Raw genomic sequence first — 13,627 nt, forward strand, 5'->3', positions numbered from 1 at the left:
ACCACTGGCGCCTCAAAACCAGTCGCTCGTCAGCCTTGGACGGCAGCCCGCCTAGGAGAAGGAAAACTCTGATTTTAAACCTCCGCTGCCTTGTGGCCGTACCCAAATCATGGGAAAAGCTTCGGGAGTAAACCCCGAGGAAGAAATCCCGAGCCGGGGTCCCTCAGGCAGTTTGATGTTGTCTACAACTTCACTCTGGCAACCTCTGCGACGACACTGGTGCCAAGCTGTATTGGCGCTTGCCCTTCCCTTGGACTACATCAGTAATGTGGAGAGGGGGAACCCGCTGCATGGGCAACAGTCGGTTCTTCAAATCTTCCCGCCCAAAAGAGGTGACAGTCCACCAAAGGCACAAACCTATGATCCCCTGGGATCGACAGCTGCCTACAGTTACATTTACTGTACAGTACAACAGTGTGGTACTGTACCGGAGGGGATGGTTCGGTCACTGGTCGGGATATGTCAGTCATTGTATAACAATGCGGTACAGTACCGGCGGGTACGGGTCAATCACTGTATAACGGTAAGGTACAGTGCTGGTCAGGAGGGTCTAGAGCAAGTTTATCGCGGCAGTTCGCTCTCCGTCAGTGAGCTTGACATGCAAAGTTCCCCGACGATGGACTAAACTCCTCCTCCCTCGCACCCGTTGCCCAATCCCCGGCCGCGCCCGGCCTTGACGCCAGCTTTCCGCAGCTGACGGCTTTTATTTTCCTAGACCTTTGCCGATTGGTTGGTTTGGGTAGGTTGACGCGCACCCGGAGGGACGAGCGTGAAATGGCGGGTTTAGGCCGGGCTGTGAGCCTTCTATACGGAGCCGGGCAGCAGGTGAGCGTTAGGGGAAGGTCGGGCGGGAGGACGTGGCTCCTGTTCTGTCCTGCCATGCCGGGTCCCCATCTTTAACCCCACACACGTCCGCCGCCGCCACCGCTACTTGCTCTCTGGACCCTCTACTTTTCCTTCCCTCCTTTTGACCTCCAAGCCTGGGCCTATCGTTCCCTCCGTCTCCCCGGGTCTATCACGACCCTCACTTGCTTCCCTTCCACATACCCACCTCACCATTCCTTCTCCCCTCCTTCCTGCTCAAGTCTTGTCCTCCTCTCACCCTCTTCTGAAGTTTGCTGGCTGTGGAACTACTTGGTCTTTTTTCGTCGGTAATATTGATCATCCACCCTCACTTAATTCTTGCCCCACTGACCTGTACTTGTTCACTTTCCAAGTGCATAAAGAAGTTGAGAATTACTTGTTTCTTTGAAGTTTGTATACGGTCTTGTTGGTGAAGTCTTGTAGCTCTGAAGTAGTTGAGGAGTTAAAGCTCATTTTCCTGTTGTTCTGGCACCTATTTTGGAATAATTTTCCGTTTCAAATGCTTGTGTTTCTATCTTTGTAGCTCTTGTCATTAATTCCTAGAGGAAACATGGGATTGGTTCGTAATTACTATGTAGATTGGCGAATGTTAAGGGACGTGAAAAGGAGAAAGCTGGCTTTTGAGTATGCAGATGAGAGGCGGCGACTCAATGCAATACGAAAGAACACCATTTTACCAAAGGAACTGCAGGTATGATCAAACATCGTTCTGCCTCAGTGCACTGTATGATGATTTGATCTGTATGGACTGTTTACAAGACAGGCTTTTCATTGTATCTTGAGAATTGAAGATTCAAGATTGTGTAATGTTCTGGAATCTGTCAAATAGCTAATATTCTTCAATTATTCAAGAAGGGAACCAGAGGATAATCCTGGAAACTATAGACCGGTGAGTCTCACTTCAGTGGTAGGAAAGTTACTGTAGAGAATAGATGGGGATTGGATTTATGAGCATTTGGGCTAATTAGGGAGAGCCAGCATGGCTTTGTGCAAGACAAGTGATGTAGTAACTTGATTGAGTTTTTTTGACAGTGATGAGGTGATTGGTGAAAATAGAGTTATGGCTGTTGTCTACCTGGATTTTGGTAAGGCATTTGACAAGTTCACTCTTGGGAGGCTTGTCCAGAAGATTAAGGTAGAAACAGAAAACCTACATCACAATACAGGCCCTTCAGTCCACAATGCTGTGCTGAACATGTACTTACTTTAGGAATTACTTGGGGTTACACATAGCCCTCTATTTTTCTAAGCTCCATGTACTTATCCAGGAGTCTCTTAAAAGACTGCCCTCCACCAAAGTTGCTGGCAGCCCATTCCACACGCTCATCACTCTCTGAGCAAAAAAAACTTACCCCTGACATCCCCTCTGTACCTACTTCCAATCACCTTAAAACTGCTCTCCCGTGTTAGCCATTTCAGCCCTGGGAAAAAGACACTGACTATCCACACGATCAATGCCTCTTGTCATCTTATATACATCTATCAGGTCACCTCTCATCCTCCGTCGCTTTAAGGAGAAAAGGCCGAGTTCACTCAACCTATTCTTGTAAGGCATGCTCCCCAATCCAGCCAACATCCTTGTAGATCTCCTCTGCACCCTTCTATAGTTTCCACATCCTTCCTGTAGTGAGGTGACCAGAACTGAGCACAGTACTCCCAAGTGGGGTCTGACCAGGGTCCTATATGTCTATAACATTACCTCTCAGCTCTTGAACTCAATCCCATGGTTGATGAGGGTAAATGCATCGTATGCCTTCTTAACCTCACAGTCAACCTGCGCAGCAACTTTGAGTGTCCTGTGGACACAGACGCCAAGATCCCTCTGATCCTCTACACTGCCAAGTGTCTTACCACTAATACTATATTTTGCCATCATATTTGACCCACCAAAATGAACCACCTCACACTTAACTGGGTTGAACTCCATCTACAACTTCTCAGCACAGTTGTGCATCTTATCGATGTCCCGTTGTAACCTCTGACAGCCCTCCACTATCCACAACACCCCTCAACCTTTGTGTCATCAGCAAATTTACTAACCCATCCCTCCACTTCCTCATCCAGGTCATTTATAAAAATCACGAAGAGAAGGAGTCTCACAAGAGATCCCTGAGGCATAGCACTGATCACCAACATCCATGAAGAACATGACCCGTCTACAACCACTCTGGGCAAGTCAATTCTGGATCCACAAAGAAAGGTCCACTTGCATCACATGCTTCCTTATTTCTCAATGAGCCTTGTATGGGGTACCTTATCAAATGCCTTGCTGAAATCCATATACACTACATCTACTGCTCTATATTCATCAATGAGTTTTGTCATATCCTCAAAAAATTCAATCAGGCTCGTAAGGCATGACATGCCTTTGACAAAGCCATGCTGACTATTCCTAATCATATTATGCCTCTTCATAAATGAGTTCATAAATCCTGCCTCTCAGGATCTTCTCCATCAACCTACCAACCACTGAAGTAATAGTCACTGGTCTATAATTTCCTGGACGATCTCTACTCCCCTTCTTTAATAAGAGAACAGCATCTGCAACCCTCCAATCCTCAGAACCTCTCCCTTCCCCATTGATGCAAAGATCATTGCTAGAGGCTCAGCAATCTCCTCCCTCACCTCCCACGTTAGCCCGGGGTATATCTCGTCTGGTCCCGGTGACTTATCCAACTTAATGCTTTCCAACAGGTCCAGCACATTCTCTTTATTAATGTCTATATGCTCAAGCTTGTCAGCCCGCTGTAAGTCATCCCTACAATTGCCAAGGTCCTTTTCCGTAGTGAATACTGAAGCAAAGTATTCATTAAATTCCTCTGCTATCTCCTCCGGTTCTATACACACTTTTCCACTGTCACACCTGATTGGTCCTGTTCTCTCACGTCTTATCCTCTTGATCTTCTCATATTTGTAGAATGTCCTGAGGTTTTCCTTAATCCTGCTCACCAAGGCCTTGTAGCATTTTCTGGCTGTCCTAATTTCATTCTTAAGGTCCTTCCTGCTAGCCTTAAGTTTTCTGGATCTCTATCATTACCTAGTTTTTTGAATCTTTCGTAAGCTTTTCTTTTCTTGACTAGATTTTCAACAGCCTTTGTACACCATGGTTCCTGTAGCCCTACCACCTTTCCCTGTCTCATTGGAACGTACCTATGCAGAACATCACACGAATATCCCATGAACATTTGCCACATTTCTGCTGTACATTTCCCTGAGAACATCTGTTCCTAGTTTATGCTTCCAAGTTCTTGCCTGATAGCTTCATATTTCCCCTTACTCCAATAAAATGCTTTCCTAACTTGACTGTCCCTATCCCTCTCCAATGCTATGGTAAAGGAGATAGAATTGTGATCAGTATCTTCAAATTGCTCTCCCACTGAGAGACTTGCCACCTAACCAGGTTCATTTCCCAATACCAGATCAAGTACATCCTCTCCTCTTGTAGGCTTATCTACATATTGTGTCAGGAAATCTTCCTGAGCGTACCTAACAAACTTCACCCCATCTAAACCCCTTGATCTAGGAAGATGCCAATCAATATTTGGGAAATTAAAATCTCCCACCACGATAACCCGGTTATTATTGCATCTTTTCAGAATCTGTCTCCCTATCTGGTCCTCGATGTCCCTGTTACTATTGGGTGGTCTATAAAAATCACCCAGTAGAGTTATTGACCCATTGCTGTTCCTAACTTTCACCCACAGAACTCAGTAGACAATCCCTGCATGACTTCCTAGTTTTCTTCAGTAGTGACACTATCTCTGATCAGCAGTGCCATGCCCACCTCTTTTGCCTCTCTCCCTGTCCTTTCTGAAACATCTAAAGCCTGGCACTCTAGGTAGCCATCCCTGCCCCTGAGCCATCCAAGTCTCTGTAATGGCCACAACATCATAGCTCCAAGTACTGATCCATGCTCCAAGCTCATCCGCTTTGTTCATGATGCTTCTTGGATTAAAATAGACACATCTCAAACCATCAGTCTGAGCGTATCCCTTCTCTATCACCTGCCTATCCTCCCTCTGATACTGTCTACGAGCTTGCTTGATTTTGAGCCAACTGCCCCTTCCTCCGTCTCCAGTTTGGTTCCCAACCCCCAGCGATTCTAGTTTAAACTCTCCCTAATAGCCTTAGCAAACCTCCCTGCCAGGATACTGATCCCCCTCATATTCAAGTACAACCTGTCCTTTTTGTACACTTCACTCCTGCACCAAAAGAGTTCCCAATGATCCAGAAATCTGAATCCCTGCCTCTTGCTCCAATCCCAAAGCCATGCATTTATCCTCCACCTCACTCTATTCCTATACTCACTGTCGTGTGGCACAGGCAATAATCCTGAGATGACTACCTTTGAGGTCCCGCTTCTCAACTTCCTTCCTGTAGTCTGTTTTCAGGACTTCCTTCCTTTACCTACCTATGTCGTTGGTAGCAATATGTACCACAATCTCTGGCTGTTCGCCTTCCCACTTCAGGATATCGTAACGTGATCAGAAATATCCCGGACTCTGGCACCTGGGAGGCAAACTACCATCCGTGTTTCTTTCCTGCGTCCACAAAATTGCCTGTCTGACCCCCTAATTTATTACCCTTATTACCGCTACCCTCCTCTTCTTTTTCCTACCCTTTTGAGCCACAGGGCCAGACTCTGTGCCAGAGGTGCAGCCGCTGTTGCTTCCCCCAGGTAGGTTGTCCCCCAACAGTACTCAAACAGGAGTACTTATTGTAAAGGGGGACAGCCACAGGGGTACTCTCTAGTATCTGACTCTTGCCCTTTCTTCTCCTGACTGTTACCCACTTATCTGTCTCCTGAGGCCCCAGAGTGACTACTTGCCTATAGCTCCTCTCTATCATCTCTTCACTTTCCCTGACCAGATGAAGGTCATCGAGCTGCATCTTCAGTTCCCTAACCCAGTACCTAAGAAGCTGTAGCTCAATGCATCCAGCGCAGATGTGGCCGTCCAGGTGGCTGGGAGTCTCTCAGACATCCCACATCTGACACCCAGTACAGAACACTGGCCTCACAGACATACTACCTATTCTTATTCTTCACAAGTAACTTACCTCACCGAAGCCCTGTTGAGCCAAAGCCCTCCTATGCTGACTCCCTCTGCTCCATTGCCCACTCCTCCAAAGCCGCTCTAAGCTGTCTTCCTTTTAAATTCTTCCCGCCAGTCTAACTGGCTGGCGTCCTTGCGCTTACGCAGTCATGCCTCGATCCATGGGATGCATGGGATCAATGGTGAATTAGCTGTTTGGATTGAGAACTAGTTTGCCCGTTGAGAACAGATTATTTCAATAGGTACATTTAATGTCAGAGAAATGTATACAATATACCTCCTAAAATTCTTTTTCTTCGTAAACATCCATGAAAACAAAGGAGTGCCCCAACGAATGAATGACAGTTAAAATGTTAGAACCCCACCAAAGACCCCCCCACCAGCTTCCCCCTCCCACACACAAGCAGCAGTAAGGCAACGATCAACACCACCCCCCACCAGCAAAAAAGCATCAGCACCCTCCACCGAGCACTCAAGCATGCAGCGAATCATCAATAAAGACAGACTTGCAGTACACAAAAAACTGTTCGTTCACCCGGTCATTCGACATACCACAGGCTCACTTGTTCCCTAATAAGGGAAAAAGTGGTGTTCCCGTTTCACAGCTAGAGGGGAGATGTAACAGACAACTCGCTGATTTACAATGTTAAAAGCCTGTTGTGTCGATTTTTCCGAGCTCTGCGCCCAGAGAGTCGGCACCAAAAAGGCGCAGCTCCGTGGACACACAACCCCCTCACTATTCCCAATGTTCTGTGGTCTCCAGCGACGCTTCAGTCAGGGGCACCGGCCTAGAATCAGCATATCCCCAGAGCCATGAAAATCTGGAACCTTGAAAATGCACATGCCTTCCAGGCTGCGTCCTTGGGATATCAAAAAAAGGTGGATACAACAGGGTCTTTTAAGAGACTCCTGGATAGGTAAATGGAGCTTAGAATAATAGAAAACTATGGGTAACCCTATGTAATTTATAAAGTAAGTACATGTTTGGCACAGCATTGTGGACCGAAGGGGGCCAGTATTGTGCTGTAGGTTTTCTATGTTTCTATGTCTAAGCAATAGAAGCAAGCAACAACAACAGCATTCCGATCCAAATCCCCGGAGCAGGCCCAAAGCCTCAGGGATTTATCAGTGGGCAAATTGCTGCAGAGAAAGGAGCCCCCAGTTTATCTGGGCTGGTGTTTAAATTATTTGAACCTCACACTAGGACCTGCCCCCGCACTCTCCCCCCCCCCCAGTGAATTGCTCCGGGCCTAGATTTTGCTGCTGGAGAAGCCAGTCTCGACCTCTCCAAATTTTAAGAGACATTTAGATAGGCATGTGAACATGAGGAAAAAGGAATGATATGGATATTGTGTAGGGATATTGGATTAGTTTAGTTTGCCATTTAATTATTAGTTTATTTGGTTGGGCACAACATTGTAGGCCGAAGGGCCTATTCCTGTGCTGTTCTGTTCTATGTTCTATGTCCTATGTCATTTCCAGTACACGAATGTAAAAGAGAATGAAATCATTGTTACTCAGGATTTGATTCAGCCCTAAGACAACACTATAAGATAAAGAACACAATAAAAAAGCCACAATATATATAAATGCATCATCATCATCAGGTGCCATCCCCAGTTTGAGCTTTGACTGCCATGGCCCACACACTCCTGTTTCAGGTCAAGTGGATCAATTCATTGGTATTCATTTCCAGTTCTCTGGGGGCTGTCTCCATCATTTGTCTTTGTCTTCCTCTTGATTTCTTCCCTCAATCTTTCCCATAATTACCATGCATTCTAATTCCTCTTTCCTAATCACATGTCCAGTGAAGTTACGTTGCCTTTTCATGATCTCATATATTATTTCTCTTTTTGTGTTTGCTCTGTTCATGACATCCTTGTTAGATATTTGTTTCGTCCATGATATTCTTTTCACCCTCCTCAAAAACCACATCTCTGCTGCTACAATTCATTTCCTCATGTTACTAGATATTGTCCAACATTCTGAGCCATATAACATAACTGGATAAACGTAACATTTCAGTACTCTGAGGCGGGTTGTCATGCCTAGTTTAGTATTGGTCAGTATACTCTTCATTCTCGTAAAGGTGTCTTTTGCCATGCCTATTCTTCTTTTGATGTACATGTTGCACCTACCATCTGATGTCACCCAGCTTCCTAAGTAGCAGAAGTTCTTTCGTTGTTTTATGTCTTCCCCATTTACTCTCAGCCTGCAGATAGGATTCTCCTTCTTTCTGGATATCACCATACATTGTCTTTTTGCAATTGATAGATAGACCCATTTTTGCACTTTCTTCAACAATTATATCAATTAAGTTTTGTAGTTCTTCCTCCATACTTGCAATTAACACAGTGTCATCCTCATATCTGAAATTATTGATATTTTCACTGCCAGCTTTGATTCCCAAGATGTCTCTTATTTTTTTGTAATATTGTTTCACTGTACACATTAATTAAATCAGGGGAGAAAACACACCCTTGTCTAACGCCTCTCTTGATTTTCGTAAACTGCCTCACTTCTCCATCTATTCTTACAGCAGCAGTTTGTTCCCAGTACAGACTTCTGATTAGGTGGAGGTCTTTCGAATCTAGATCTAGAGTTTTCTGTAATATTTCAAATAACTTACTGTGCTTCACTTTTTCCAAATGCTTTTGTAGTCGATAAAACAAACAAATAAATACATAAGATAGCTTATTTACATAAAGTGATAAATAAAGTCCATAAAGTGATGCTAGACATAATATACTAAATGCCAATACACAGTAGGTGGTGTGTGCTGAAGTGAGTGTTAAATATTAAGGGGCTCATAATCCTTTTGCTGAGTTTTTGTTTTGGTTTTCTGTATGTTGGAGAAGCAGTGATTTAAGTTGTGCAAAAATACTGTGGCTAATATTATGGTGCCACATGTAAGGAGTTTCTACGTTCTCCCTGTTACCGCATGGGTTTCCTCCCACAGTCCAAAGATGTACTTGTTGGTTAATTGGTCATTGTAAATTGTCCTGTGAATAGGCTAGTGTTAAATTGGTGGGTTGCTGAACAGTGCGGCTTGCTGGGCTGGAAGGATCAGTTCCGCACTGTATCGCAATAAAATAAAAAATAAATAACAAACACAGTCACGTGTTAAAATATAGATTCATTAAAGAGTTGGTGAGTCAAATTTTAATTTTTGTCAGTGTGTCAAACAGCATAAATTGGCTTTTTTGCCCATCACATCTGATGCTGAAACAAGGTTGACTTTGATGGCCCATCTTTGGGTACTTTGAGAGGGTGGTGTGTGACACTGCCTTGTACTGCAACAGTAAGTACTTGTGTCACTGCTGTGTCCACGTTGAAGTTCTAGGACTAGTGAGTAGAAACACTGGAGCAAAAGTGATGGGCGGTGATGTATTCATGTCTGGACCTCAAAGCAACTTCAGTTTTTTGGCCCATTGAGTACATATGTCAATCACTTCTTTACACTAATCTTGCACCCTCTTCTGTGTGATACCAAATTTGGCATGGTCAGGGCATGCTGCAGAAGGAAGATTCACTGTTAATGTCTGCGCAGTACAAAAATTAGAGCTTTGCCCAATTTTGGATTATTTCTGTAGAGCTGTATCAAACAAAAACTATTACTGCCCTCGAGTGTAGTTAGAGTTAATATACTAACTGCCAGACTATTTGAAACTCAGTGACTTGTATGATTTTATTTCCATGTTTTTTAAAATGCAATTTTTAGTCATGCAGAACATGCTTCATCAGAGCATAAGAAGCAGAAGTAGGCCACGTATGATTTTCTGCGCTTGTACCATATCCTTTGATTCACTTAATATTCAACAATGACTCCCTTCACCAAGCTTACCTCGAAACTGGACCTGTAGGAAATCCACAGGTAGAAAGACACTGAGACTGTCCATTCCTCTGAATCTTTGGAAAATTATCCCCAGCCTTGTGCCCACCCTCCAGGTTGCATCTTCAGTTATTCAGTTGTACACCTGGCAGCCTTGCTAGTAAGTGGTTAAGTTCATGCAGAGCAGAGGTTGAAACTACTCTGGCCGATACCCTTGGGTTTATGCAGCACAGTGAAGAGAGCTGCTTGCCTCATGTTTAACACTTGGCATGCAGGACAGAGCCAGAAGAGGTCAGTATTTATCAAGCAAAACTACGTGATGATTCATCATTCCCAAAGGACTTAATTAAGGGAATACTGAGGCCTTAAAGTATAAAGGGTTATATGCCCTGTTTGAAATATTTCTTCCATTAAACTGATTTAAGCTGTGCCTTGTGGAGGAGGATTCCAGAATAAGGCAACCGAAGCTTATATTTGATCTTGACCTTTCAGGACAAGTCAGTAAGAGGCTGTCTTTGTGTAGAAATAAATGTGTTACTTTGGGGATGGATGGGCATGACTCATAGGATCACTACCCTTCACCAGTCTGTAGCAATGACTTGAATCTTCAGAGATGTGTTGTAAATTAATTGGGATCCTGGAAGTATGAAATAAAAACAAAAAGCTGAACACCCAGCAGGTTGGGTAGCATCTGTAGAGAGAGTTTTACTGTTTCAGCTTGAAGACATTTGTCAGAAGTAATATGTCAATATTTGATATAGCTGAGTGGCGGTGTGTACTATAAGGAAGATGCAGAATGGGCGATGTAGTTAGGTTAGGTGAGTGGGTGAGGGTGTAGCCAGTGGAATAAAATGTGGAAGTGTGAGGTCTTTCTTACTTTATCTTCCAAAACAATGTAGTGTAATTTTTAAATGTTGAGATTTGTTAGGAGGCTTGTTGAGTATTCTCCTGCATGAATCTTTGGAAGTTGACATACAGATACAGAAAAGAAGTTGAGCTGTTGCAAGCTGTTACAAAAGCTAGCAAGTATATGCCCACTCTGTGATAAACTGCCCTCATCATGGGCGTCAGTCTGCTGAACCTCTTATGCCCTTTCTCAATTCTTGACAGAGGGAGGCAAGACCCGTAGAAGATGTTTCATTTCTGACAAAAGGTTGTCACAATTTGCCCTGGTGGTACAAGATATAAAAAATTTGGTCCAAGTGGGAGTTGGGTTCTTAAAGAGCATCTGAAAAGTGGAATATACCTGTGATACTGCTAGCTTTTTAGTTATACTCTGTCTCACCATCCTGGTGCACGTGACAATAAACGCAACTCTATTTGACTTGAAATGAAAACCAGGATTCTGAGAGGACTTTTGAGGTGTGCTACTAAAAAGCATAGGTTTAAGAGATCTGAGGGACAAGTCTTTTCCCATACAAAGTGGTGGGTATGTAGAACAAGCTGGCAGAAGAGGTGGCAGTACAGCTGTGGCATTTTAAAATTAACTTGTGGGCGGATACAAGTATGTGAGAAGAATGGAGAGATATGGACCAAATGCAGGAAAGTGTGGTTAGTGTAGATTGGCGTCTGAGTCAGCTGAAAGGCCTGGTTCCATGCTGTATGACTGACACATATCTCAGTTTCTAGTGATGGGATGAAGAAAATGGGGGATCCAGCAGAGACCAGAATTAGGGTTCCAGGGCGGGGGTATCACCGCACCGTTAGTTGCAAAAAGTGACCACTGCTGTGCACTTTATTCACCCCAGTGGTATGTTCCCACAGGAGATTGCTGACAAGGAGATTGCAGTTCTGCCAAGAGACAGCTGCCCAGTCCGGATTCGCAATCGCTGTGTCCTCACCTCACGGCCACGAGCAGTCAAGCGCAAATGGCGACTCAGTCGGATCGTGTTCCGTCACCTTGCTGACCATAACCAGATGTCTGGGATCCAGCGTGCCATGTGGTAGCACCAGTGGTTTGGCTTGAGGAGCCTGCTCATGGTGACTTGGATAACAAGTATCTGACCACTGAAGCCACCACAAGCTGACTGTTCTTCTGCAGTCAGAGGGTGGGCTGGGAGCTCTATTACATAAAACAACTGTATTTGAGAAAACTCTGAAGACTGTAGTGTTTGGGACGTATTATGAAAGCTTTACATAAAAACATGCCCTTGATGGAATATAGACAATACTGCTCTTTCCCTACTGAACCTTCATCCATGAGGTGACATGGACAAAGGCAGTGCTCTTCAGCATCAAATTTATCATTACTGACATGTATGATGTGACTTAAGACTGATCCTGAGTAGCTTCATCCGTGGCAAAAGTGACTTTACCACGGTTGAGCACAGTGTGACTCTACCTGTGCTAGATATCCCAGTGCTTCTTTTACCTGTGCCCATCTTATGAAAAATACTTTGTATGAGTTTCACTTGGGCTTAATTTGCCCACTTTAGAAGTGTTCCTGTGCTATACACCTGACACTGGAGTATTTTCTTGCCAGAATCTCATGCAGCAGAGTTCAATGGTTAATTTAAATGACTAAAAGGTGACTTGCACTCTCTTGTAATGTATCCTGTGTTTGAAGACTATGAAGGATAGTTTTCTATGGAAGTAATATCTATTGAGACAGTAAAGGGAAAAACAAGACCTTGTTAACTTTATCTCAAATGCAAGTGGTGTTAGTCTTGTTGTGGTCCATATCATTCTGTATTTGTCAAATTGCTGTACTTCCATTTAAAAGAAAGTCTCCCATGAATGTTGCAGGAGTTGTGTCTACCTGTCTTTTTTGGCTGCATGGAAACGCTTGCCACAATGAAACTACACATACTTGCTTTCTGAATTTGTGTGAAAGTTGTTTTATGTTGTAATGCTCCAAAGAACAGAATAGTAGTGACATGACTGACTTTAATACTCTAATAAAGCTTGGTCCAAGAACATTAATAATCTGCTTACTTATACTTTTAAGTCACCTTGGACAAAAATCTGTTGAACATCTCTTCCCCTCTTTATTTCTCTCAGCTGTTGTAGCACTTAATTATTTGCTACTAATGTTGCTTGCCTCCTACTTCTCTGCTGAGCATACCCATTGGTCCCAATTTAGGCACAATAAGGAGGTGTTTGTTTACCATAAGACACAGGAGCAGAATTAGGACATTTCAGCCCATCAAGTCTGCTCTGCCATTCCATTATGGCTGATTTATTAACCTGCTCAATCCCATTCTCCTGCCTTCTCCCTGTAACCTTTGACACCGTTACTAATCAAAAACCTATTAACCTTCACCTTAAATATATCTTATGACTTGGTCTCCACAGCCATCTGTGGCAATAAATTCCACTGATTCACTACCCTCTGGTTAAAGAAATTTCTCCTCAGCTTTGTTCTAAAGGGATGTACAGTACTTCTATTCTGAATCTGTGCCCTCTGGTCCTTAGACTACCCCACTGTAGGAAACATCCTCTCCATCCGTTCTATCTAGGCCTTTCAATATTCAATAGGTTTCAATGAGATCCCTCTTCTTTCTTCTAAACCACAGCAAGTATAGGTCCAGAGTCATCAAATGCTGCTCATACATTAACCCTTTCATTTTTGGGATCATTCATGTGAACCTCCTCTGGACACTTTCCAATGTTAGCAGATTTTTTCATAGATTAGGGGTCCAAAACTGCTCATGGATTTCAGCAAGGCATTTGATAAGGTACCCCATGCAAGGCTTATTGAGAAAGTAAAGAGGCATTTGATCCAAGAGGATCTTGCTTTGTGGATCCAGAATTGGCTTCTCCACAGAAAGCAAAGAGTGGTCATATTCTGCATGGAGGTTGGTGAGCGGTGGTGTGCCTCAGGGATCTGTTCTGGGACTCCTTGTCTTGATTTTTATAAATGACCTGGATGAGGAAG

At 43.8% G+C, this 13,627-nt stretch overlaps 1 protein-coding gene across 1 annotated transcript; it reads left to right on the forward strand.

Moving 5' to 3' along the window:
* The first annotated feature begins 704 nt into the window (after positions 1–704).
* Positions 705–12,674, forward strand: mrps14 (mitochondrial ribosomal protein S14). Its single transcript, XM_063063685.1, has 3 exons — positions 705–825; positions 1,388–1,555; positions 11,515–12,674. Exons 1-3 carry the CDS (start codon positions 775–777, stop codon positions 11,695–11,697), a joined length of 402 nt encoding a protein of 133 aa, XP_062919755.1. The 5' UTR covers positions 705–774; the 3' UTR covers positions 11,698–12,674.
* Positions 12,675–13,627: the final 953 nt, after the last annotated feature.

The sequence above is a fragment of the Mobula hypostoma genome, chromosome 12 (assembly GCF_963921235.1).
Source record: "Mobula hypostoma chromosome 12, sMobHyp1.1, whole genome shotgun sequence".
Lineage (NCBI taxonomy): Eukaryota > Metazoa > Chordata > Chondrichthyes > Myliobatiformes > Myliobatidae > Mobula > Mobula hypostoma.

Bases quoted from the DNA above. Each gene is read 5' to 3' on its own strand.
- mrps14 (XM_063063685.1), top strand. From the start codon at position 775: ATGGCGGGTTTAGGCCGGGCTGTGAGCCTTCTATACGGAGCCGGGCAG. The intron at 826-1,387 runs GTGAGCGTTAGG...CTATCTTTGTAG, and splicing joins TATACGGAGCCGGGCAGCAG to CTCTTGTCATTAATTCCTAG. The intron at 1,556-11,514 runs GTATGATCAAAC...ATGTTCCCACAG, and splicing joins TTTTACCAAAGGAACTGCAG to GAGATTGCTGACAAGGAGAT.